Genomic DNA, 26915 nt, shown 5'->3' on the forward strand with positions numbered 1-26915 from the left:
ATGTGTGGGGATTGGGTGCACCCTGGACAGGCCCTAATCTGGGTCATTTGGATCTTTGCAGTCATCATCAGGGGTGAGAGGGCCAGTGGGAGACAAGGGTTCTCAGGATGTGGGAAGGGAGTAGCATTTTCTACTAGGAGAAATGGACATATTTCCCAGAGGTCTTTGGGGGACCCATTGTGGGCTATGTAAGATAGACCCTTGGGGCTTCAGTGTCCAATGCTATTGAAAGTTTGGGGCCAGAGCCTCCTTTTCAGAGGTAGACAGAGTCAGAAGGGATTGCCTCTGTCCTTGCGGTTCCTCACACCCAGTAAGGAAAGGCACCATCCTGGGCACTGGGGAGGCATGTGGACAGGAGTCTGTGCTCTGTGGTGTTGGCTGTGGAGACAGGACTTGCACAAGGGACAGAGCAGATAGTGCCAAGACTCCTGGGTCCTGCTAAGTAAGTAATTCAAGGCTTCATCTTCTGTGCAAAACCCAAGATGCTTGCATGCCTAGTCACCCAAAGCACCATTTTCAAACTATGGGAAGTACAAGAGCTGATTCCAGCGGGCATCAACATGAGACCTTTTTTGCTGCTCTCACTAATCTTTCATTTTCATCTGTAACCAAAGCAGCTACCTAACTTATCCAAACAACAACTCAATCGATACTATTGCTCAGGAGTCCTCTGAACCAAAAGTTAAAGGTAATTTATTTAGTTTGTTAAAAAAAAATGCCATCCAGTAAGTGCAGGCGACGATTGACATGTGGTGGTCTGTGGTGAGTATGGAAATGACTAGAGGGTGGTAGACCCAGCAATCAGTTTGGCAGGAGGAGGGCATCCCCAGAGCTTCAAGGAAAGGGACAACTTTGGTGTAGAAAAAAAATCTTCTCCCCAAGGTCTTTGGTGTGGTGGTGGGTGCTCAGAAGCAACTGAGGTAGGTCCCCATGGTGGTGGCTTCTCAAGTGATCTCGAAAGCAGAGGACCTTGAGCTATAGAGAAAGTCCCAGCTCCTGTGGCCTCTGAGTGGAGGCCCACCCGGAAGGGAGCCCCTGGGTAGCCGATTGCCTCCTTCTCTCTAGCCTGCTCGTCAGTTCTCCCTTGTGTGTTTCCTCAGGGTCTGGGGCTGAAGAGCCACAAAGGTACACCAAGCTAGGATGGGTCAGGGGGAAGCAAGTCACTGTGCTGGGAAGCCTCGAACCTGTGAACGTGTTCCTGGGGATCCCTTTCGCTGCACCCCCTCTTGGAGCCCTGCGATTTTCCAGTCCACTGCCTGCGATCCCCTGGCTTGACTTGAGAGAAGCCACCTCCTATCCCAGTTTGTAAGTCACTGTGGCCTGTGGTTTTGGGGACTGGGAGAGATTGTGGAGGGGGAATATAGGTCATGAAGTTCAGGGGCAGAGGAGAGGAAAGATGGCCACGGGAGTGGGAGGACCACAGACCTCGGTGAGTGTCTCGGTCGGAGCTCCCATGCCGGCTGCTCAGGAGAACTGCTGGAGGCTTGTTAGATTTGTATGTGTTCCCTGGCCTCTCCTAAGCTTCATGAATCAGAACCCTGTAAGCTGGGCCCAAGAGTCTGAAAGCTCTGAAAGCTCTGTGAGGGTCTGAACCCTGAGCAGGTGTAGGAAGTGCTGTGATGAGCTTCCCGAATCGTTCAATGAAAGACTTTCCTAGTGTTTCTGTGTGACCTTCACTCTGGGCTGGCCTTTGTGGTCAGTACGGATGAGGGATTCAGAGAGCAGAACCACAGTGTGCTCGTGTGTGTGTGTGTGTGTGTGTGTGTGTGTGCGCGCGCGTGCGCGTGCTTAATTCCGGTAGTCTCATCTGGGCTTAATGCAAGGCCAGGACTACAGTGGGAACTCCATAAATGCTTGCGTAATGACACCATAGCTGCTGTATTAGTTACTTTTCTAGTCTCTGTGACCAGATTCTGACTGAAAATGATTAAGGGAGGAAGGGCTGATTTTGGTCCATAGTTTGAGCAGGTGCCACCAGTATAGCAGCTTCTGCAGCGGCAGAAGGCTGCAGCTGGGGCTCGGCACACCCGGGCAGATAAGAAAGCAGAGAGTAGGCTATGCTTCTGCTATTTTCTCCTTTTTCTCTTTACCATGAGACCTCAGCCCATAGGTCACATTGGGGTAGAGAGGATCTTCTCTGGGAGGCCAGAGAAGCACCTTCTAGGTGATCCCAAATCCAACTACAATGAAGATTAGCCATCACTAATGTCTCTGCAACACAAGGGGCCTGGAAGGTAGGTAGCTTCCAGCCAGCAAAGAGTTTCAAGGCTAGGTAGCTAACCAGTTCCCACGTTAGCCGTGGAAGAGCACTATCTATCTATCTATCTATCTATCTATCTATCTATCTATCTATCTATCTATCTATACATACATACACACATACATATATGTACATATGTGTGTATATGTGTATATATGTATATATGTGTGTATATGTATGTATGTATGTGTATACATATATATACATATATACATATATATATATATATATATATAGTATATAGAGCACTGTATGAAGCAACGAGACGTGAAGATCCCAGAGATGTCCAGTTCTGGTTTTGTGAAGATCTTAGGTTGGGTCACATGGGGCTAAAGGAGGACCTTGGTACCAGGACTTTCACAACACCCCAAAAGATGACTTCATGTGGTTTACGAGTGGACTGAAAATAATATGAAAAAATTACTAGTTGGTTATTTATTCATTTAACTCATTCAGAACCAACTCCAGAATTGGATATCATTAGGACTTGGGGCCGGGCGATGGTGGCGCACGCCTTTAATCCCAGCACTCGGGAGGCAGAGGCAGGTGGATCTCTGTGAGTTCGAGACCAGCCTGGTCTACCAGAGCTAGTTCCAGGACAGGCTCCAAAGCCACAGAGAAACCCTATCTCAAAAAACAAAACAAAACAAAACAAAAAAAAAAGAAAAAGAAAAAGGACTTGGGAATTGCCACAGTGGACTAATGAGATTCTTCAGTTTAAGAAGAGATTACATTCTAAGACATTATAAATTGAAACTATATTCACTTCATCTACCTTACCTGTCCTAGCGTATACCATCCCCAACCATGTAATACATGGGTATGTGCCCCTGTGACACCATGGCTATTTACCTACAAACCGAGCAGCTTGATTCCTGGCCCACACAAAGATAAAGATCAAAACTCAGCATTGGAAGCCTGGTGTCTGTGGACTACATATTGATTTTTTCACATTATAAAGTGGAGGAAAACATAGGATCGTTGTGTGTTGGGGACTCAAGGAGCATGTAGACCCATGGTGGAGGACAGAGAAAAATAATCGATCATTAAAATGTAGGGAGCCAAGGCAACCACCAGAGGGCAGAGAAAGCAACTAAGAGAGCCGAGAACCACTCAGCCCAGCTTTTAGGAAAGGTCAGGCTGCCTTTGTGGAAAGCAATGGGACCTGAATTTATGAAGGACAACATACAAAAGAGCCAGGAGCATAAACACCCCAAAAGGAATATATTCCAGGGGTGGTTTCTCACTCTCCACTAGTGTTCACTCGTCTTTCAAGAAAACAACTAACAATCACCGAGCACTTAGGTACGGCAGAAGCATCCACACACTCAGCGTCTCTGGTCGCCCTTTAGCCCTCTGGCTGAGATCAAGTGTAGTGCGTTCTCATTCTTGGCGTGCGTAGGGCTCTGTGTTAGAGACTGTGATTAATCCAGACTCACAGGCTTTTCAGCTGCTCACAGATGAATTGGAGAAGATCATAATGTGATGATCAAGCCTGGGGCACGTTGTAGGGCACAATGCACACTCTGTGGGTGTGTCTAAAGAAGAGCTATGGCCACTCAGAGAAATCTCGGAAGGCTTCCTAGAGGAGCGGTATTTGGACTGAATCTGAAAGAGAGGGTATGGATGACTCTGAGCCATGGATGACTCTCCCTATATGTAGAAGAATATAGGGAGAAGCTATCCAGGCAGAGGGAGCAAAGCCTGGGTGCTAGAGCCTTCCTGTGTCTCTCTGGATTCCTGGTATGGAGGCTGCAGGAAGATACCTTTGCCCTTCTGGATTTAAAAGAGAGACTGATTGGGGAGAACTCAGTGGTGGGTATAGACAGGGGTGTCCTTGTGGTTAACAATACAACTATTTTGGAAAATGAGCTTTCTTATCCAGGAACTGGATAAAAGGAAATCATCATTTTTTTTTTTTTTTTTTTTTTTTTTTTTTTTTTTTTTTTTTTTTTTTTTTTAGTTAGTCTGCCTGTTTCTGAAAGGAGGGGCCGGGGGCACAATCAGATTCTATGCTAATAGTCCTGACATGCCTCTCAGCTCAGAAAAGATGGCTGCTCCTTGCCTCTGTCCCAAGAACTAATGGCCCTCCCAGGAAGTATGCTGACATAGATTGCAGAGATTCTCTCTCTGTCTCTCTCTCTCTCTCTCTCTCTCTCTCTCTCTCTCTCTCTCTCTCTCTCTTCAGGTGCTTTCAGAACCAAGAGTGGCTCTCTCTTTTCAGGTGCTTTCAGAACCAAGAGTGGCTCACCACATATCAAAAAGTGCTCCAAGTGCATTACCCTAAGTTGGAAGTCTCAGAAGACTGTCTGTACCTCAACATTCATGCGCCAGCCCATGCCAACTATGACTCCAGTCTCCCGGTAAGGCTGCCTGCTGCACTGGGCATCCACCAGCAGGCCTGGGCACCAGCTGGGCTTGGGGCATCTAGAATGAGACTGAGCTTTTATTGGATAATGGAAATTTTATTGCATAAGTAACTTGTTTTTTTAAAAATCATAAACAGTAGCTGTCCTCTGTCATTGTCTCTGTTGGATATTTCAATGATCACGATTTAACTTTCAATTTTTGTTTCATTTTGTTCTCCCCTCTCTGATAAGTATTAAAATTGTCTGTGCAACTTAGAAAAGATAAGCTTTAAAAGGATTCTGAATGTTTTTCAAGTTTGAGAACCCCCTTTTTAAAAGAGTGTAATTGAATAATTAAACTGTTCTTAACTAATTAAAACAGTCAAGTACTGATGTCAAGTACTAAGGAACCCTGTAGATGAAGGAGGCTTTCTATGACCTGCATATTAGCTACACCCTCTCTCTCAGCACCCTCTCTCCCCATGCCTCTATACTGGGAGAGTCTTCCTGTGGTTTCTGGCAACAACAATTTTCAAACACTTATTGTGTGCCAGGCATCGGGCATTGTATCCCTTAACGCAGTGCGTAAGAATGGTTGAACTCATTTTGCAGATGAGGAAGTTAAGACACAAAGACTACTTGCTCATGTCCTTGCTCTATGTTGTACAGAGCCAGAGCTTTTCCTCTCTTCTCTTTTCCTGATGCAAGGGCGATACCCCAAGATATAGAGCTAGAAGAATGGAAAGGGTTAAGATCTACGAAAGTAGTGACAATACCATTTGAACAATATTTTGAGTTCATTGGTCCTAATCTTTCTGAAATAAGATAAAGTTTTTGTATGCCCCACTTTGTTCATTTTTACACCGAGGATTAAAAAAAAAAGAGAAACCTCTTTAGCTGATGTTTTAGTAATTTGTCTTATCACGGTGATAGAATGCCCAGACAAAAGGAGAAAAGAGAGAAAGGGCTGGTTTGGCTCACAGTTCCAGGATTCAGTCTATCATGGCAGAAGTTACAGCCTCAGCAGACTGGAACAAGTGTTCACATGGATCCACAGCCAGGAACCAGAGACAAGAATGCTGATGCTCACCTTGCTTGCCTTTTTTTTTTTTAGCTCAGCCTAGGACTCTAGGCCCACATTTGGATGGGCCTGTATTCCATTTCAAGTATCCTAATATAGCTAGTCTTCCACAAGTACACCCAGAGGCTAGCTTAGACGATCCCTCTCATGCTCTCCTGGAAGCAAATCTCCTAGGTGACTCTAGAGCAATGGTTCTCAGTCTTCCTAATGCTGCAACCCTTTAATATAGTTCCTCATGTTGTGGTGACCCCAACCATAAAATTAATTTTGTTGTTACTTCATAACTGTAATTTTGCCACTGTTGTGAATCATAATGTAAATATCTGTGTCTTCCAATGGTCTTAGGTGATCCCTGTGAGAGGGCCGTTCGACCCCGAGATGGTTGAGACCCATAGGTTGGGAAAGACTGTCCCAGCTTTTGTTCTTGTATGAGCCTTACAGTGGTTTCATCTCCCTGTGGGCCACAGGCTCAATAGGCATCAGTCACCAGCCTCCAAGCACTTGGACCGAGCAAACACTCTTCTAAAAGTTCTCACTGCAGACTTTTATTTGAACCCCACAAAACCTGCTAAGTGAGATATTTATACTCTCCGCAGCACAGTTCTTACATGAGGGGAAACAAAAATGAAAACAAAAGCAATTCCCAGAGAGGTTGAGTAGCCTGTCATTGTTCACTCAGCTAATGGAATCATCTGCTTGCTAAGAGGCCAGGGTCTACATGGGCCTTGTTCAAAAAATAAGTCCTTAGAGTCTTCTTACAAAGAAGAGTGAGGCATTTATATTTTCCTCAATAAAAAATAATTCAAAAAGCATGAGAAGGGATTGACTGGAAGGGTTCTGTCTCCTCAGGTCATGGTTTGGATACCAGGAGGTGGCTTTGAGACTGGCTCAGCCTCCATCTTTGATGGGTCTGCCCTGGCTGCCTACGAAGATGTGCTGGTTGTGACCATCCAGTACCGTCTAGGAATATTTGGCTTCTTCACGTGAGTCTCTTCTAGTGAATGACACTCAAGACCACAAAGAGAAGCTGTACTGTAGCTGTGGTCAGTGGCCATCTACCTTAGGACAAACAAACCTTTGGTACCATTGAGTAAATTAGGTCCTAACTAGTTAGGCAGTTTCACACATGAACACAAAGCCCCTCAAATCCTAGCATTTTAAAAAGACTCTTTCTCACCAAGGACTGTCCAAGTTTGTACCTCCAGTGGACAGGCATCCTTGCACATGGTTAACCAGTGCTCTGGGATCCTTCCGTCTTGTGGCTCTGATGCCCACGGTCTAGACCTGACTTTGGCCAGCAGCAAAGGAAGTATAGAGGGCCACACAGGGAACCTATTTTTGGGTCAGCTGGAGGATGGCACTCACCACTTCTGTTCACATACTGCTGGGCAAAGGAGACAAACAGAAAGGTAGCCTAGTGGTGTGATCTGGAATTGTGTGTCTCTGAAAGGCCTGATTGGGCAGTGGGGTGAATGCCATGGTATTCATGGAATTTGGAATTTTATCCTTTAAAGACTGAGGGTCCTACTCTTAACCTGTTGAGAGATATGTACCAGGAAGTGTACTTTGGAAGAGACTGGAGGTTAGACCACGCTTGATGTTTGTCCATTAACAAATGGGAGGCCAGGAAGGAGGCCATTGCCATCTTATTGACTCTATACAGGGTTGATTAATAAAAACAAGAGGTAGCAAATGCAACACAATGTGACTGGTATCTATCTTTCTAGCAGTCCTACGGGACAGGCATTTTTATTGTCCTTAGTTTCAACATGAGGGATCTGAGGTCTAGTTGGTTAAATGACTGGTCCAGCATCACCCGGATAATGGATGGCCAGGCAATGAATTCTGTGCTGCAGTTTGTGATCTTAATGATTGTGGTGAGATGCTTCTGCACCTTGAGGGAGGAATGGGGGGCATCATGGGACCTGCCATAGTATGAAGGTTAAATTGGCAGAGCTTGGAGAGAACTGGAAATGGGAAGTTAGTCTTAGCCAGAATGGTTACATACTGACAAAGGGATGTGGAAGGAGGAACAGGTTGGGGACTGGAGGATGGTAGGATCCTGAAATTCCTCACTCAGAATGTGGGTCTTAGTGTTTTCTTTTTGTCTGTTTGGTTTTTGTTTTCTGTTATTTTCATGTGTTTTCAATAAATTGCTCAGTAATTCTGGGAAACCTGCAACTTTTTGAGGCAGATGCACGGAGTATGATTAAGAGTGTGGGTTCAGCCGGGCGGTGGTGGCGCACGCCTTTAATCCCAGCACTCGGGAGGCAGAGGCAGGCGGATCTCTGTGAGTTCGAGACCAGCCTGGTCTACAAGAGCTAGTTCCAGGACAGGCTCCAAAGCTACAGAGAAACCCTGTCTCGAAAAAACCAAAAAAAAAAAAAAAAAAAAAAAAAAAAAAGAGTGTGGGTTCAGAGGTCAGAATCATTGAATCCTAATTCCTTCCAGATCTTTCTGGCAAGGAGATCTCTGTGCCTGAATTTTCTAGTCTCTGTAAATAGGATATGTATTGTGGTGGCATGCTCACAGATTTAACTGAAAAGAGCTGGCACAAATTTTGGCCATGGTGGGTAGTTTGCCACTTCCTTATCCTCCCTGTCTAGCGTGGAGCGAGCACAGGGTGGTGGGATGTATAGCCCAGTCTTTCTCTCCTCTCACCTCTCAGTACCTTTTGCCAATGGCACATGCCAGAGCCCAAGTGACACAGTTTCTAGAGATATAGGGCAGAGAGAACCTAGAGAGGCACAGAGGGTAATGTCCAGAACCATTCGTCTCAAAGGCTATGGAGGTGCTAGAAGTAGTACCTGTATACTTCTTGGGGCCATGTTGGGCACATCTGCTGCTGTGGGCACTGTTATTGTTATTAGTAACCAGGCAATTTAGGACTTTGTCATTCACTGGAATGCCTTTGTCCAGGATGGCCTGGCCCAAGGGGCAGAGGTTAAGGGGGGAGTCAAGAACATCCTAACATTGGACATACTATATTGTGTGTGCTTCTCTGGACTAAGCCTGTTGCCCTTGGCTCCTGTAGGGCTCTGGTGCTCAGTGTCCTGCCACACCTGACCAAGAGATGCAGGTCTGAAGGACATGTGGCAGCCACCTAAGAACTCTCACTTTGCCTCCTACTCCTAGCACACAGGACCAGTATGCCCCCGGGAACTGGGCCTTCCAGGACCAGCTGGCAGCCCTGCTATGGGTCAAGGAGAACATCAAGTTCTTTGGTGGAAACCCTGATTCCGTGACACTCTTTGGTGGCTCAGCAGGAGCCATAAGCATTTCTAGTCTCGTGAGTTTTCTGTTTTATGACTTGGATGACTCTTAGCCAGGGAGGTTATACACATAGAGACAAGACATCACAAGACAACAACATTGCTACTGTTGTGCTGAATACATGTAACGTTTTTATTTCCTTGGGCTTAACAAATGAAAGTTTTATCAGTTCTTTGAGTACTTCTTACATGCACACATGTGTTTTGATTATATGCATCCCCTTTCTCTTTCCTTGAATTCCTCCAGGATCTACCTCCCCTAACTTCATATCTTTTTTTTTTTTTTTTTTTTTTTTTTTTTTTTTTTTTTTTTTGGTTTTTCATATCCTTTTTTATTTTTAATAACCCACTGAGTTCAGTTTGGGCTGCCCATATCCACACGGGTGTGGAGCTGTCAACTGGAGTGGAGTACACACTTAAAAACTACCTATTGCTTCTTAGATAAATCGTAAGTCTGGGGTACAGTCTCATTTCAAGAACAAGACAGCAGTCACCAGGAGAGTTTAGATGAATTCCTGAGGTCACACAATGAGTGATAATTTGGGGGGTGGGATCCTTGTGTTTGTAGAGCTGAATCCTTACAATCTAGTCATCAGGGCTGATAAATCCTTGTTTGCAGTACACACACACACATACACACACACACACACACACACACACACCACACGGTAGTAGGTGGCATCACATCTTGAACCGACAAGTAGAGAGATGCATGCAGTTGGCATGGCTCGTTTTATTATCGCCATTTACTGAGAACTACCTTAGACCTTTCCAAGGCTAGTGTTCCCTCTTTGGCTCTCCCTCTTAGAGATTTCATACTGTTTCTTAATACTGCCACCCTGAAAAGCAAACATCTAACATTTGGACCTTCTGTGTGGGGGGGTGTCACACAAACCATAGCATTGTTCACTAGAAAGCCCCAGCTAAAGCATGAATAATGAAAGATGCATAGAAGCACACACATCCAGTGTACGCACCTCACTGGCAGCTGGATACAGGCATTGTCCGTTGAGAGCTGGTCTGCTGCCCAGAGTTTGGACACGGATCTTTTCGCATAGATCAGCTGCAGAACTCATTGCCTTTGAGCACAGGTTTTTGAGACTCTTTACGGGCAGCACCCATATTTAAACGTCTGTACAAAGTCTCATGTAGTCTGCAAAGTAGCTTGGAGAAAACCACTCTTACACAGTCACAACAGTACAACAGGCTCTTAGGGTCTTCTCTTAAAGATTTCACTCTTCTCCACACCAAATTTGACAGCGCTATCTTTTAGCCACCCATCTCTATCAGTTTTTTTCTGAGACAGTTTTTCACATGTGAAGCCCACTGATTTGCATTATATTCCCTTGATGATGTTACCACAGCAACAAGTGCAGCTGACAATACAACTTTGGGAATAACACGCCCGACTCTTGGCACAAGACTGGCATGAATAGAAATTCTTGAATATACTGGAGAGTCACTGTCCCCAAGTGGCGAATTCCCTGACATAAATTAGCATGTTAAGCAGAGGTCAGTTACATAGAAGTGGGTTAAGAGGGCTTCTGCTGTACAGTGCCCAACACTAGTCAAAGTAACTTTATGTTCTCAGTAGTCATCTCTGAGAAGGACTGTGTTAATCCATTATCTATCTATCTATCTATCTATCTATCTATCTATCTATCTATCTATCTATCTATCTATCTATCTATCCATCTATCCATCTATCTATCTATCTATCTATCTATCTATCTATCTATCTATCTATCTATCTATCTATCTATCTATAACAAACGTCACCCTTCATGAGTGAAACTGACCAGGTACCTAGTGAACACTCAGGTTCATTACTTCTCCTACTCTAAACAAAAATATCTATGACCTGATGCAATTTTTGCTACAGTGTTTCAGAGAACTAAATTGATGCTCAGAAGCATGAAGTCACTTGCCAATAGCAAGGGAGTAAAGGCACTAGAAACCATGACAGAATAGCTGACTCAGTGTTCCTGAAGCCAATCACGGAGGTGCACACCTGTAATCCTGGCACCTGGAGGCTGAGGCAGAAGGATGGGGGAAGCCTGGGCTATGGTGGGCTATGGAGTTAGAGCCTGTCTTAAAAGCAGAAATAATTAATTAAGAAATGGGGACATTCAGAGGTAAAATAACTCATTTAAGCCACTATATCTGTATCGAACTCCCAAGTAGGACTTTCTAGGCCAAAGCAGAATTCTGAAGGGGGCCTCCTGGGACGGTGTCTTTAAGGAAGGAGTTGGTGGCATGTATGATAGATAGGTGTGGTTCTGGGACGACTGATGCTGGGTCTCCTACATTTTCCTTGTAGATTCTGTCTCCTTTGAGCACGGGCTTATTCCACAGGGCCATCATGGAGAGCGGAGTGGCCATCATTCCAAACCTGAAGGGCCTCGATGATGAGCGGAAAAATGATGTAGGTAACTTCTCACATCTTTCCCTAGGCCCCGGAAGCTCCCAGGCTGCCAGTCTCTTGTCTGCTTAGACTTTTCTCACTGTCCATGTCCAGAAAACCTTATGCTAGTCCAGCAGCAGTCCTGCGCCTGTATGGAAGGCTTGTCAACAGGAAAGGGTTTAACTACACAGGACAGCTGGACTGCTGTGCCCAAGGGTGTGCGTATGCATGTCAGTCATAGAGCAGTGGTTCTCAACCTGTGGGTCATGACCCCTGGGGGTCAAATGACCCTTTCCCAGGAATTACCTAAGACCACCAAGTAACATAGATATTCACACTATAATTTATAACAGTAGCAAAATTACAGTTATGAAGTAGCAATGAAAATAATTTTATGGTTGGGGGGGGGCCCACAATATGAAGAACTGTATTAGGAAGGTTGAGGACCACTGTCATAGAGGACAGGAGTCCAGGTGCACAATGCAGCATCACTGTTGTGTCTGGGTGTGCACATGTGTTAGAGTTCTTAAATACTTTTTGTTATACTGACCTTCACATGCAAGGACTCTGGGCCTGGCAGAGGCCACTTTCCAGGCTTTCATTCCCCTGGGTGCGATCCCGACCACTGTCTATTCTCTTCTCTGTGAACAGCTGCAGGTAGTTGCGGATGTCTGTGGTTGCAGTGTGTTAGACTCCCAGGCTATGCTGACGTGCCTGAGGGGAAAGTCTTCCTTGGAGTTGCTGAGCCTTGGCAAGGTGAGGAGAGATGGGAAGATTTGTGTGGGTAACTCAGAAGATGGTAGTGGCCAAACATTGTATCTGTTTTATTTGTTTTGATTGGAAACTTTGACAAGAGAGGGGTTGGCGATTCAGGGCAACCTCTGAATGATGTGGGGTTTAGGATTCCTGCAAGAGACTTAAGGCGGGAGACGGACATTGCTCAGCTCAGGCTGTTGCTTAGATATTGGAGGCATCTGGGAAGAGGGCCATGCTTGTGCCACATCATCCCAGAAGCTAAAATCAAGATCAAAGGCTGCGAGTTCTAATTTGAGAGTCATTTTTTTCTGTTGTTGTTGCTGTAGCAGAATATTCTGAACTATCAACTGCCTGTGAAGGAATTGGCAGAGATGCCATTGCTATAGGTATTCAATCAAAGTCTGGCTGGCACTAGAGAATCCTCAAGATTAGATGGCTAATTGGACTGGATGGATTTTAGTGGATCTTCCAGTCTGAGACTCTTTGCTAGCCCTTGAATGAATAAGATTGCTACTTCTCAGACTCAAATGTTTGTAGCAGCTTGGCATGTGTAGAATATCTGCATTCTGGAATCTAGAAAGTGGATAATGACCACCCACCGTTGTAAGATCTTCATGTTCCCTTCTACCCAGTTCCCTACACAGGAACCTAAAAAAAGAAAACATGATCAGGGCAGTCAAGAGAGCTCATCCCCGCCCCCCACCAAAAAAGCATTTACTGCATAAGCTGAATGACCTCAGTTCAATGCCAAGAACCCACCTAAAGGTGAAAGGAGAAAAATCTCACACACAACACAGGTGTCCTCTGGCTTTCACACAGACACTGTGGTATGTGCATGCCACACCTCCTCCCCCTCCCCCCTACACACACACACACACACACACACACACGATAAAAAAGGCACAGGAAAGGGTTAGTACCTCCTTCCTTCATCCTGGCTACTCTTCCCCTCCCCATTTTGGCCAGAAGTTCTTAAACTTGGGTAGGCATCCGTATCACCTAGAGGCAACAGCTTTCAGTGTTCTATATTCAGCTACTGTGCTAGGCTAGTGTTTTTCTTTAGTTGATATTATTATTGTTTTATTATTGGGTAGATGAGAAACTATGGCACAGAAAAATTTAGATATTTTTTTTTTCTTTTTAAGTAAATGACAGGACAGGTCAGAAGCTAATGCATTTGACTGGGCCTATAGTGTTTTGTTTTTCCTCTTTCCAGATGCCTTTGAACCATCTGGGGACAATAGTTTTTTATTAACAGAAGTAACTGTTGCTTTTTCTCTCTTGGTTGCAGAAAACAAAGTCATTCACTCGAGTGGTCGATGGTTCTTTCTTTCCCGATGAACCCCTAGAACTGTTGTCTCAAAAGGCATTTAAAGCAGTTCCTTCTATCATCGGAGTCAATAACCAAGAATGTGGTTACATACTGCCCATGGTAAGAATTCTGTATTTCCTCCCTGCTTCTCCCTCAACAACAAGGTAACCGCTTGCTTCCACTGATGATTCCCCATGTGATAAAAGTTGGGACCTGTTGCTCTCCGGCAGCAGAATCTTCCCATTGACTAGAAGAGGGCATCTTAATCTGTTTGATGTCATTAAAATGCAATCCTTGGTGCTTGGAATTTTAATTAAGACGAGGTTTATTTGGCTTATGATTCTGGCCAATAGAAAGTCAAAACACTGTGGTGACAGCATTTGAAGATGACTTCACAGGCTATGCCACGGCATGGTGGAGAAGAAAGGGGAAGGGCTGCATGCAGAAGGGGCCCAACATAAAGAGGTGACCCTCCTGGATAACAACTCATTATCTGGAAAACTAGCCAGGTCCTAGGAGAACTACAGAAATCTCTTCAAAAGATGGTGCACCTTTGACCTAATCACTTTCACCGAGGTCCCACCTCTTAGAGATTTACCATCACACATTTATAATGACTACAAAACTTCCAGCCCACGAACCTTTGGTTAGATGTACTCAAACACATCTAAACTATAGGCAAGAAGAACCAGGGTCTGGAGGATCAACCATATGTCTGTCTTGTTCTGTATACATATTTATTGTAAAAGAAGTAACTGTGTGAAGAGGAGAGAGTTGGATCCATTTATCTTTACTAAAAACAAACAAACAAAAGAACTACAAATGATTATTTAAAGTAAATACATTTACTATTTCAGATAGGTTTTGGAAATTTCACTCCTTCAAATTTTTTTTTTTTTTTTTTGGTTTTTCGAGACAGGGTTTCTCTGTGGCTTTGGAGCCTGTCCTGGAACTAGCTCTGTAGACCAGGCTGGTCTTGAACTCACAGAGATCCGCCTGCCTCTGCCTCCCAAGTGCTGGGATTAAAGGCGTGCGCCACCATCGCCCGGCTCCTTCAAATGTTTTATATTCAGTCTTGGCTCTGGCATTCTGACTTTTGAGAAGAGTTTGTGTCTACAGTGGAATTATGGAATGCAGGGAAGTTGTACACATAGCAATGCCAAACCTTCAGTAGGGGGCACTCACAGGTTCCTGCTTCCCATTGGGTCACACTCTCCAGAGAGTGCGCATAATTAAGAGATGCTTTTCAGAGCATGCTCAAAGCATGCAGAACACACTGGGAAGAAGTCTTCTCGAGGGGGGTGTCAGGATGGCGAGGCTTATCCTCTCTGAGGAGGGCTGATTGAACAGCCCGGGTGAGCATGGAGGGAAGCTTTCTGGACTCTAGGCTTTAAGAAGCTTCTCATCTGATTTAGAAGTTTGGAGGAGAGATTAAATTCATTATGATGTCAAAACTCATTTACCTAGACCAGCCTCTTTATTTTAAACTGGCAGGGGAAGGGGGCGAGAGATAAAGGAATCAGTGACCATAACCGTCGTGACCAGTCCCGGGAGTGCCTTTCCCACACCAGGCACAGACCTAAATGAGGAACTAACAAGCAGGCGCCGTTTCTTCTACTTTATAGTTAAAGGAGCTAACTTTCAGAGGGTGTGAGCGGTGCTCCTGTCTCCTCGCCAATAAGGAGACAGTGGTGTGTAACTTACTCATTTAGCCTCTGCTTTCCGAGCAACGAGCCCAGATAGATGGTTTACAGAGAATACCCTTCTTCTTTCCACAGAAGGACACCCCTGAGATCCTCCTCGGCTCCAACAAGTCTGTTGCTCTTAACTTGATACACATTTTCCTGGTAAGTGACAGTGGGCAGTGTGGCTCTCCAGAGAGTCATCCACTTGGCAGAAATCCCTGCTCTACACATAGATAGAAGTTAAAGACATTCCGTTCTGATTAATTAACCAACTAGTTAATTCAGTAGACTTTTTATTGGTTCACAATCCCTTATTCACAGTCTTAAGGTCAAAGAGCTCTAAAAACCCTAAGGCTTTCTGTAACCCTCATATTAGCCAAATGTGATCTGTGGCCACTAGGCCTTTTAACTTCTATGCGTTCATTTTCCTTATTTACACCATTATTAATCTGTTTCTGACACATATTAATGTGGATTTGGGGGTACTTTCCCCCTCAAGAATGTTGCAAGCCAGCACATATACTGAATTATCTAAGTATAATTTGAAAAGTTATGAATTATGAAATATACAGGGGGCTAGAATTCTATATTTACTATGTGGTCATCAGGCATTGTGTTAAGGTCCATCATTAACAGTCTTGTGCTCATCTATTAAATTGTGAAGCATTTCATATTTCAGAAACAAGCATAGTAGCATCAGGTAGACACTGAGGTAAGAAGATAAATTTATTTTTTCCCTCCCGTTCCTTCTATCTTCTTTCTTCCCATAAACATTGATATAGCATAATCTCAAGGTCACATTCATTGCTTTTATTGACTCATAGAACATATGTTTACTGAAGCAAAATACTCTAAAACTTCCCCAGGAAATGAGATACAGTGTGGGGTGAACAGGTATGATCACGGCTGTCTCATGAAGCAGAGCAGATGAAAGCCCAGGGCCAGTGGTATCCACAGGAGAATCAAGGTAGCTCCCTGCAGGGAGAAAGAGTTTCAGGGAGTCAGGAGTGAGCGGAGCATAGGAAGAACTATAGGAACCAACGGGGAGCTGAGGAATGGGAAGAGATCAGCTGAGGGAGTGACTCCTGAAGGAGAGGATTCATGAGACGATGATAACCCAGAGAAACAGAGAAGGGGAAGTGATTGGACTTCCATTTGAAGGTTTCTTCTAGCTGAAGAGTACAGTGGCCTGACTGGGTCAGGCGGGGGACTCTTTAGTCCCTGGGCCTTGAAGAAGAATGTCTGGTGAGTCATGACTAGCCAAGGAAGTGAACTGAGCCTGAAGACTGAAGGATATTCATGATATAAACAGAGCAGCGGGATCTCTCTGCCTGTTTGGTAGATGCCCCTTGGAGGAGATTTCCATTGCTCTAGGTGATAGGGGAAGGGATACTGGAGAAGAAGAAGGACATTTCAAATGCTGAACGTGTCTTGAGCCAAATCTCAGGGGTGGGAGTAAGTAGGTTTTCTGGGATGGCACAAGAGTGAGGGCTGAACTGCAGTGTCTCTAAGAAAGACCTGGTAGCATGCAGGAACTGCTTCGTAAGTGGCAACCATTTCTCTGGCCTTGATCCAGAAGCCCAGAGTCCTCCTTGTGACTGTCTTCTGGTGGCTTTCCTGTGACTGGTAACCTTTCCACCCCTCTGGACACTTCTAGGCCTGTAAGGTCTGTCCTCTCATGATCCATGTGGACAGGCTCTCGTACCAAAGCCTGCACAGCTGGAGGCCTCTCTTACTCTGGGCCTGATTAAAACACCCTCAGCCTTTTGAGCTCGGCTGCACCAGACATGGCTTTGCTGCCAAATTCCACAGGCGTGTGCCACCAAAATAAAGGCCGACAGCACAGCAAATGTCCCAGTATCACCTAGGCCATTGAACCCTTTTTAACAGTCACCATGGTACAGGCCCTTGCATCCTCAGGAAGTTGACCTTCCATAGCCTGTCATTGGTACTCAGGGTAAAATCAAGGTTAGGAGACTCGGAGGCAGCTGGAGTTGGGTCAAAGAAGGCATCAAATTGTCCATCCGATGGAGGCACTCAGCAATGGGGTTCAGCAAGCAACCGAGCAAAGGCCTGCTCTCCTCTGGGAAGCACGCGCTCCTGGTTATCTCCTGTATTCCTAGAATGACCCATTTTAAAAATTATAGCTGAGAAATCTGAGGCTACAAGAAGCCAAATGGCTTAGAGGCAGAGCTTGTTCCAGGGACAGGGACAGCTTTGTGGAAGTGTGGCCAGCGTGTCATACAGCACTTCCTTCTCTGAAGGTCCCTCCCTTTAGCTCCGTGTTCTGCTGTCGCCATCTGGAAATTCTTAATAACTCTGGAACCCAGGACTCCAGAGTCTCACTTGTACTTAGCACCATCAGTGTGTGTGTGCACTGTATGTGGCTCTGAGCGTGGGGTTTAGATACAGACTTGTGAAAAAATCGTGGGTCTATCAGTTTGGAGCAACCGTTCACTCTCTGCCTGTCTTAGTTTCCAAATCTGTGCACTATTTTTAATGCATCGTAGGATTTCTGTGTGTATGAAATGAGCCAAACGTAGACAGCATTTACAAATTTGCCTGTCCAGGCAGGCTAATCCTTATTAACAGGTTGGCCATTGTTATTGACTTTCATTTCTTATGAATGTGATCTTTTCCTTTCTCTCCCTCCCCTTTCTCTTCCTTCCTCCTCTCCCCCCTATCTTCCCCCATCCCTCCCCCCACTTTCTTTTCTTTCTTTTTACAGCACATCCCTACCCAGTATTTGCATGTTGTAGCTGAAGAGTACTTCCATGGCATGCACTCCCTAACTGAGATCCGAGACACTTTACTGGACTTGCTTGGGGATGTGTTCTTTGTGGTTCCCGGGCTGGTCACAGCTCGATATCACCGAGGTGAGTCTGAAGAACTCCTCTCGAGTCTACAGACAGTGAGGTAGGAGGCTGTAGGGGGTTTGTGCTGCCCACTGAGGATCCACCCCCCCCACTGAGGTTGCTTCACCATGAGGATATTTTTGGTGAGTCTATGATGGAAGAATGCTGTATCCATCTTTGCAGTTCCAGACCATGGGTTACTTATTCCCTTTACTTTCTTTGCCTTTCTCCCTGGAGTTGGTTGTTTTTCTAAACATCTTAGCTGTAGGAGTGAGGGGGGATGTGGGAGAGAAGAAAGCATCCTTGGGGAGGGGATGTAAAGCAAGTCTTCTCCTTTCATCCATTCCCCTCTCCCTTCTCCCCCTTCATTTTCCTTCCCTTTGCTTTTCTTGTAACAAACACTTGACAGTGACCTCCGTTATGCTAGATTTTGTTCTATTTCCTGGAAATTTGGCAGTGAGCAGAATAAATACCCTGCCACTGTTCTAGCGAGGAGGACTGGAAAAAAGAAAAACACATTAACGTAGACTGTGTTTGATGGTGATAAGTGCAGTGGCACCAAGGACAGAGGCTGTGGGTTAGGTTGCCATGGGAGATTGCTGTGGCATCAGGTCTGCTAATGACAGGCAAGATGACTGTTGAATTTGGTGACCTTGGCAACCACTTTAATGTAATGATAAAAGAGTGGAAGCCTAATTTAAATGGTTCTAAGAAAATGGGGAAAATTGATCTGTAGACTCAATACAAAACAGCTTCAATTTTTTTTGTAACAGTTTTGTGGAAGTTAACAAGCTATCTCTAAAATTTACATGAAAATGCAGCGATGGCCAAATCAATCCTGAGAAAGTGCAGCAAAATTAGAGGAGAAAGAATTCACTCGGTTTCAGAACTTATCGTTGAGCTATGGTAACTGAGCAAGCCCCACCCCTCACTGTGGCGCTACAGGCAGTGGACGGTCGCAGGGTTAGAGGGAATCACTTTTTGTGGATGTTACCACTGGCCTGTTTCCCGTGTTTTAGGGGGTTATCTCACTCATAGATATATGGGCAGCACTAACTGGGTGTAGTAGGTTAGTAAATTAAAAGACGTGAAGTTGGGAAAGAGAAGAGGTAAGGTAGATATAATCATTTTTCATTATATACATCTATACATTCTCAACAATAGAGAACAACTTACAAAGGAAAACACACTACTTTAATCCCAGAACTCCAGAGGGAGAGGCAGGCAGATCTCTGAGTTTGAGGCCAGCATGGTCTACAGAGAGAGTTCCAGGACAGCCAGGGCTACACAGGGAAACACTGTCACACACACACACACACACACACACACACACACACACACACACACACACTCTAATAGCTGTGTTGGCTGGGGGTAGACAAGTCGAACAGTAGAGCATAGCGAAGAACCCACTCTTCTACAGCTAAGAAGTGGAGCTGGAGCTCCATGAGATGACTCGGTGGGTAAAGCGCTTGCTGCCTGAGGACAAGAGTTCAATTCTCCGAGCCCAAAGAGTGGAAGGAGAGGAGGAAAAAGCTGATACATTGTCCTCTGATTTGCACACAAGTGCTATGGCATGCAGGTGTGTGAACACACCACACACACACACACACACACACACACACACACACACACTACACATGTGAGCTCACACATACACACAGGGCCTAACTGAAAACACTTGTGAGTGCCTCTGCTTTTGTTTTTCTGCTTTGTTTGTATGATTGGTGGTTCCAAAGGTTTATGGAAATCTCAATAACATATTACATCGTAAACTGATCACTAAGGTACCAGAAAACAGGCTTCAATGGCAACTTAGAACAAATAATATAAGCTTTATAAAGTTAGTATAGAACATCCATAAAAAAGTTCCTCAACAGCACCCAGGCAATCAGTGAAACACAAAACTCAGATGTTGGTAGGATCAGAATCCATCACTTCCACATGAGAACTTCTGTTGTTGTTTCTGTTTTGTTTTTTAAAATTACATCAGTTAAAAAATCAAGAATGTTTCACTTACACACAGGAAAAAGACATTAAAAGAAGAACTCCAAACATTGGAATTATTGAACAAAGCTTTAAAGTTTAAAAACTTAAAATTTAAAAACTATTTTAAATAAATGGAATGGCGGGAATACCGACCACTATATCACCACTGCCTCAGTGAAAATCCACTATATTAAGTATGTTCAGATATTTAAAGGAAGCCATAAGAATAAATTATCACTAACTAGTGGCTATAAAGAGATATGATTTATTAGAAAAAAACATGAGGCTGGGTGGTGGTGACACACGCCTTTAATATCAACAGTCAGGAGGCAGAGGCAGGCGGATTTCTATGAGTTCGAGTCCAGCCTGTTCTACAAGAGCTAGTTCCAGGACAGCCAGGGCTGTTGTGCAGAGAAACCCTGTCTTGAAAAAACAAAAAAACAACAAAAAATATTATAAAAAAAAATAAAAAAAAAACACATGAGAAGAAGCTGAACAGCGTGGAAAGGCACACTAACTGAAACGAACAAGTTACTCAAGGAATCCATTACAGATCTGAACACATGAAAGAAGAACGAGGAACTTGGTTATAACACTTGAGACACTTAATCCCAAAGAGAAAAGAGTGAAGGAAGATGGACAGAGCAGAAAGAAATCCCGTGGGACAATTTGATCAATTGATTTATGTATAATAGGATTCCAAGAAAGGCAGGAGAGAACACAGAGGCAGGAAGAATAAGTAAGACACAAAATGTCCCAACGTTGTTGATGGTCCGGCATCTAAGAATTTCAATAACCCCCATCTAGGAAAAGCTCAGAGACTACAAAGAGAAACATCATAGCTAAAACCGAAGAGAAGTAAGAGAGCTTCGAGGACACTGTGAGAGAGCGGGCACTTGTCATCTAGAAATGAGATTATCATGGGATCTAGCTAAAGAAATGATGCGAATCGGAAAGCATGGGGATGACAGAGTCACAGTGCTGTGAGGTGAAAAAGCCAAAGCTGCTAACCGAGAATTAGGTCTCTGGTAAAACCGCCCTTCAGAAAAGAAGGAGAAATTATGACATCTCCTGGTACACAGACCTTGAGCTCACAGCTGACAACCTTGCCAGGGAAGAAGAGGAGTCGTTCAAAGATTTTAAGCTGAAAGAAAGGGCTGCAGAAAACATTTCAAACCAGGTAAATAACACAGTGAAAGTAACCTTGAAAGGAAATGTGAAAGTCTTTATTAATTCATTTTTGTTCATAGCACTCCCTTTCCTAAGTGATTTTAAAGACAGTTTCATAAGACAATTATAAATCTTCTAGTAACACAATGTATAGAGATATAAATTTTAGTCTTAACAGTTTTTATGCTACCAAAAGTAAATTAAAATTAATTTGAACTTTATATAAGTTAAGATGTGAGTTACAAATATTGAACATTAATTTAGAAAATCAGTAAAAATATGTGGTAAAAGGAGTAAGAGGATGATGCATCAGAAAATTCTGGTATAAAAGAAGGTAGAAACGGAGCAACTGAAAAGCAAAGCTGCTCTAAGAGACACAGAAAATAACAAAACAGTGGAAGTCAGTCCTTCCCCCTTGTATTAAATGTAAATGGACTAATCTCTCAGTAGGCAGCTGTTTTAGAGGAATTGAAGAAACTCTGGCACATGCTATAAGCAGAGATTCGCCTAAGAACCAAGGGCGCACATTGGCTGAAAGAGAAAGAATGGCAAAGATATTCAGTGCAAGCAGCCACCAGAAGAGACCTGGGCCTGCTGCATAAGCCAGACACAATAAATCTGGAGGCAGAAAGTGTGACAAGACACAGGGAAGGCGTTATAAAAGGGCGCATGCACCCAAAAGCACTGGAATTAAAGACCTGTGTGCACTTTATGATAGAACCACAAATCCATGAAGTAAAGGTCACAGAAAAAGCTTGAAGGGATAGTTTTATTATAATAGTTTGAGACCTTAACATCGCATTTTCAATGACGGGGCAATTGTGCAAAATATGAAGAGGGAAATAGAAGATGAGAATAATACCATAAATCAAGCAGACCTAACAATGCACAGAGAACATTACATCCAGCAGCCATCGGAGTCCTCATTTCTCTTGTGTACGTGTGATGTCCTCCAGGACAAACCCCACATTTGTCCGCAGAACAAACCTCAGCACACCTGAGAGGGTGGAGTATGACCCCAGAGGAGTCCAGTCCAATAGGAGGAAATATGAAATGCAAGCAGGGAAAAATTAAACTACATAATTTTCACACTTAAAATATTATGACAAAAACTGTATGACAAAACATTTAGTAATTTAACCATTTTTAAGTAACTCCTGTAAGTGAAATAACACAATATTTGTCCTTTTTGTTGTCTAGCTTATTAGCACAATGCCTGAAGGCTTATCTACTTACTGGTATATATCAGGATTCCTTTGTTGTGCTGAGGAATATTCTTTGCCCGTATATACCACATTTAGTTGTGGTCATTTGAGTGGTTCTGCCTGTGACGGTGGTGGATTATGCTGTTTGGACACACATGTACAGATAGCCATTCTATGCCCATCAGAGGCTGGGTTACCGGACTACACAGTCATTCTGCGTTTTTAAGGACTGCATATTACCTTCTATAACAGCTGTGCTATTTTCCCACCCCTCCACCAATGCTCAAGAACAGCAGTTCCCCTGCAGCATCAGCACTGGAAGGGTTAACTATCACATATGTGTAGATATGGGCGAGGTGTCATCCAGTTACAGTGTTGGTTTGTCTTTCCCCAACGATTGGACAAGTTAGGGTGTTTCCAGGCTCTTCTCTGACATTTTAAAATGAACTTTTAAAACTAACACAAAATAATGACTCTTATGGTGAGATTTCATTCATATATGTCATTGATTCTTCCTCCCACATATCGGTTTCTCATCCCTTCCCCATCTGTTGCTTGTCCCCTTCCTGCCCTTAAACAGCTTTTCTTCTACCTCCTCTGTCTCCCCTTCCTCTCTCTCTTTTGCTCTCCCTCCATGTGTATGTGGATATATGTATATACAAGTTTGTATGAATACCACATGGAAGAGAAAATGTGAAATATTTTTCCAACATTGTCACATCTCTGAGCAAAAATGTTTGTGCAAATCCTGTGCTTCTTTTTTATTTGATCTGAGAATTACTTATTTTCTTTCAGGGATTCTTCATATATTATACAAATTAATTCTTTTTTGAGATGATTTGCAAGACATTCTGTGGGTTGATATTTTGCTCTGTTGATAACATTCAATAACTGGAAACTGATTTTAAATTTTCATGCATAATCCTTCAGTTACATTATCAATGTTAATTGTGTATTTTGTGTCATATGTTAGAAACCATTTCCAAAGAAAGATTTATTTTTGTTGTTTTTAAGTGTGTATATTTATTGTGTTGATGGACATGTTCTGTCTGGTGAGTTCATGATTATACACAGATTTGCAAAAACTCCCCAAATTCTACATTTGAAATAGGTACTTTTTATTATCTGTAGAAAGGTAATAGAAAGAGAGGGAATGAAAAAAGCAGAAAGCAGATGTTTTGTGGTATCTTGCTGCAAGAGATCCTGAAAAATGAACCAATAACTGAAGGAAAAATGGAGACCAAGGGGATGTGTGTTTGTGTGTGTGCATGTGAGTGCCTGTGTGTGTGCTCAAGTATGTGTGCCCAAGTATGTGTGTGCATTGTTATACACATACTTGGGCCTTTGTAGAGAAGACCTTTGTAGAACAGAGGGAGGATTGCATGTGTGTGGATTATTCTGGAAAGAGGGGATTTCTCTGTGTGCCTCCAGACATCTGAACCAGGGTCAATGAGAGAAAGTTACAAGGTGTATTGGGGCTCAGTATGAAAGTGTTTTTCTCTTTTGAAGGAGTAGAATTATTTTCTTCTCAGGGTGTGTATGGGTTGTAACATCTTTGTCACTAGGGATGAGAAGATTGCTATGGAGGGGAGATTCAGACTCAAACAAGAAAAGAAAGAAGAGATGGAGGAATGGAGGGAGGAAAAAGGGAAGGGAAGGCTGGTGGGCAGGCAGGCTGGTTTATGAGGGCTCTGAGTTATCACCCCTCTGGGTCTGTAAATTTGGACTGACAGGTAGGGATGCAGGACCACACCTTACTTGGGTACATGCCTGATGTTTTCTATTTTTTTTCTCAGATGCTGGTGCACCTGTCTATTTTTACGAGTTTCAGCACCGACCCCAGTGCTTTGAAAACACAAGGCCAGCCTTTGTGAAGGCCGACCACACAGATGAAGTCCGCTTTGTCTTTGGAGGTCCTTTTCTGAAGGGCGATATAGCCATGTTTGGTAAGTAGCTAGCTGTGGGCTCCTCCTGCAGGCACATGGAATGTGGAGTGAGGTAAGAAGAGTCAGTTCCCCACTGCGTACATAAAACTGCTCGGCCGATCACTATACACGAGTCAGTAAGGACTTGCTGGCTGAGGAGTTTACAAGCATACACATCACACACATCACACACACATGCACACACACGCACTCACACATACTCACGCACGCACACACACTGAAAACTTACAAGCAAATCACACATGGGAAATACCACTAAAACATTTAGGTTAAAACACCATGAAATGGAGGCTAATTCACTAATTCAACCTGGCCTGTGACACAGAACTGTTATTGAGTTTGTGGGCTGTGATTTTGCCTTTTATTTATCTATCCATCCTTGTCTTAGAGATAACGAGGTAGATGCCGCTAAGCTTTTCATAAGGATGAAACTAAGCAATCGTCATAGAGCAAACCATGAGTGCTTAATACAGGCTTTTACTCAGCAAGAAGCTCACACACCTACCCAGTGAAGAAAGGCCTCTCCAGCTAAGAAACAAGGAACAGCCTCAGTGCTAGGGAGGTAAATGCCTTGAAATCTAGAGTCTCTAAAGTCTATAGAAAAGAGCAAGCTAATAGAAACTTAACTTATGGAAAAGTAGATGTGTAGGTGGCTTTTGCTGTATGCAACCCTCTCAATTTTAGTTACAGCAGAAGAACAGGAGACTACCCTTGACCGCTGAATCATTCTTTCTTAAGTCAGTCTGTGTTTGGAAGAACAGTCCATTTAAGTGGTGGGAAACAATTTCACTAGAATATTGGATGCTCATACTAGGTTTAATGCAACCTTAAATGCAATTGCATATATGTATGTTTGAATGCATATATTATGATTTTATAGAACAACACTTGTCAGATTTACAAATGACCATGTAGAACTAGTAGATACTATTCCCAGATACAACCTCAACAGAAAGAACAAGATACAAATATGTACCCACACACGAGCAAATGAGTAGAGAAGGGCCGGCTTGCACATGGCACAGGTGTAGACCGTCCTCCTGGATGTATCAAAGACATCAGAAATGATGCTTGCTTTTGGGTAGGCAGCTAAGTGCCTGCAGAGAAGCGATGAGATTTACCTGGCCTTTGTCCTGTGCTAGGTATTGCAAGTGAGGCCAAAGTGATTTCAGGGTTTGCAGATGCTATAAGCAAATGACATTGTTTTATAGAAAGACTGTAGCATCTCTGGAATTGGTTATTGTTAGGGGCATCTTGGAATCAGTCTTATCAGATAGCAGTGGTTGACTGTAGTTAATGAGAGAGACAGACAGACAGACAGACACACACACACAGAAAGAAAAAGAGAGGGAGGGAAGGGAGGGAAGGAGGAGGGGGAGGGAGGGAGAGACAGAGACAGACAGACAGAGAGAGAGAGAGAGAGAGAGAGAGAGAGAGGGAGAGAGAGAGAGAGAGAGAGAGAGAGACAGACAGACAGAGACAGAGAGAGAGAGAGAGAGAGAGAGAGAGAGAGAGAGAGAGAGAGAGAATATCCCAATAATCCTGCATTCAAATGGGAATCGCTAGAGTGAGGTCCAATGAGGAAGGTATGTTCAGCTTGCATTGTTTGGAAGCCAGGATTCCTTGGGTGATGCCTGAACTGCATATGTGAGCTAGGACTTATTCGTAAGGATTCAGGGCCAAGTTAGGAACAGCCTCACCGAATGGGAGGAGCCTCAGGCCCAGGTGAAGCTGGTGAGCAGCAGCTGGATTTGTGTTCATCTGCAGAGAAAGCCACTGAGGAAGAGAAGTCGCTCAGCAGGAAGATGATGAAATACTGGGCTAACTTCGCCAGGAGCGGGTGAGTGAACCAGCTGGCCTCCTTGCAGTCAGGCGGCTGACGCTGACCACCTCATCGGAGTCTGCTCTCATTTCAGGGATCCTAACGGGGCCGGCCTGCCTCCGTGGCCAGTCTACGACGAGGACGAGCAGTACCTGAAGCTGGATTTGAACATCAGTGTTGGACAGAGACTGAAAGATCAGAGAGTGGAATTTTGGACGGATACCCTCCCCCTTATCATGTCTGCTTCAGAAGCACTGCCCAGTTCTGCTTCCCCCTTAATCCTCTTTTCTCTACCTTTGCCTTTCCTTTTCTCTGGCGCTCTTTAGAAGTCATCACTGTGTGGTTTGAGTTTTTTCCTCCTTCTAAGTTTCCCCCTTAACCATTATCCTCATTCCCAGTTGAGCTGCTCTCTGTGGGAATCTCTGTTCACTAATCTGCTTTAGTTGCTGTTTTATGCGCTCAGGGCTGAACCTCATGAAATTCTTTTCAATGTCAAAAAATTCAATTTGTCTTAGAAGGTAATGAGATTTTCTCAACGAGTCTGAAGGAGGCCTGGCCCATCCCTTGACATATAATGATCCTGTTACTCACATGAAATAAAATCAGAATGCAAAATATATGCAAAATATATAACAGAATTTAATTTGTGCGGATAAATCTCCACCCTCCCACACCACTCAAGATACAGATGCTGAATAAAATGGGTGTCCCTTAACCTCACTGCAGTAGAGCTTTTAGTGTGAGCCAAGTCCTAGGCACTTCTGGTTTTGAGCTAAGTCTTAGTGAGACATGCGTGGGAGGGGGTCAGGC

At 44.0% G+C, this 26915-nt stretch overlaps 1 protein-coding gene across 1 annotated transcript; it reads left to right on the forward strand.

Moving 5' to 3' along the window:
* Nucleotides 1-26431, forward strand: Ces5a (carboxylesterase 5A). Its single transcript, XM_038313153.1, has 13 exons — nt 1-73; nt 1101-1305; nt 4485-4623; nt 6539-6672; nt 8825-8978; nt 11282-11386; nt 12017-12121; nt 13413-13553; nt 15212-15280; nt 17847-17994; nt 24134-24283; nt 26051-26123; nt 26200-26431. Exons 1-13 carry the CDS (start codon nt 1-3, stop codon nt 26429-26431), a joined length of 1728 nt encoding a protein of 575 aa, XP_038169081.1.
* The last annotated feature ends 484 nt before the right edge of the window (nt 26432-26915 follow it).

This window comes from Arvicola amphibius, chromosome 15 (genome assembly GCF_903992535.2).
Source record: "Arvicola amphibius chromosome 15, mArvAmp1.2, whole genome shotgun sequence".
Taxonomy (NCBI): Eukaryota; Metazoa; Chordata; class Mammalia; order Rodentia; family Cricetidae; genus Arvicola; species Arvicola amphibius.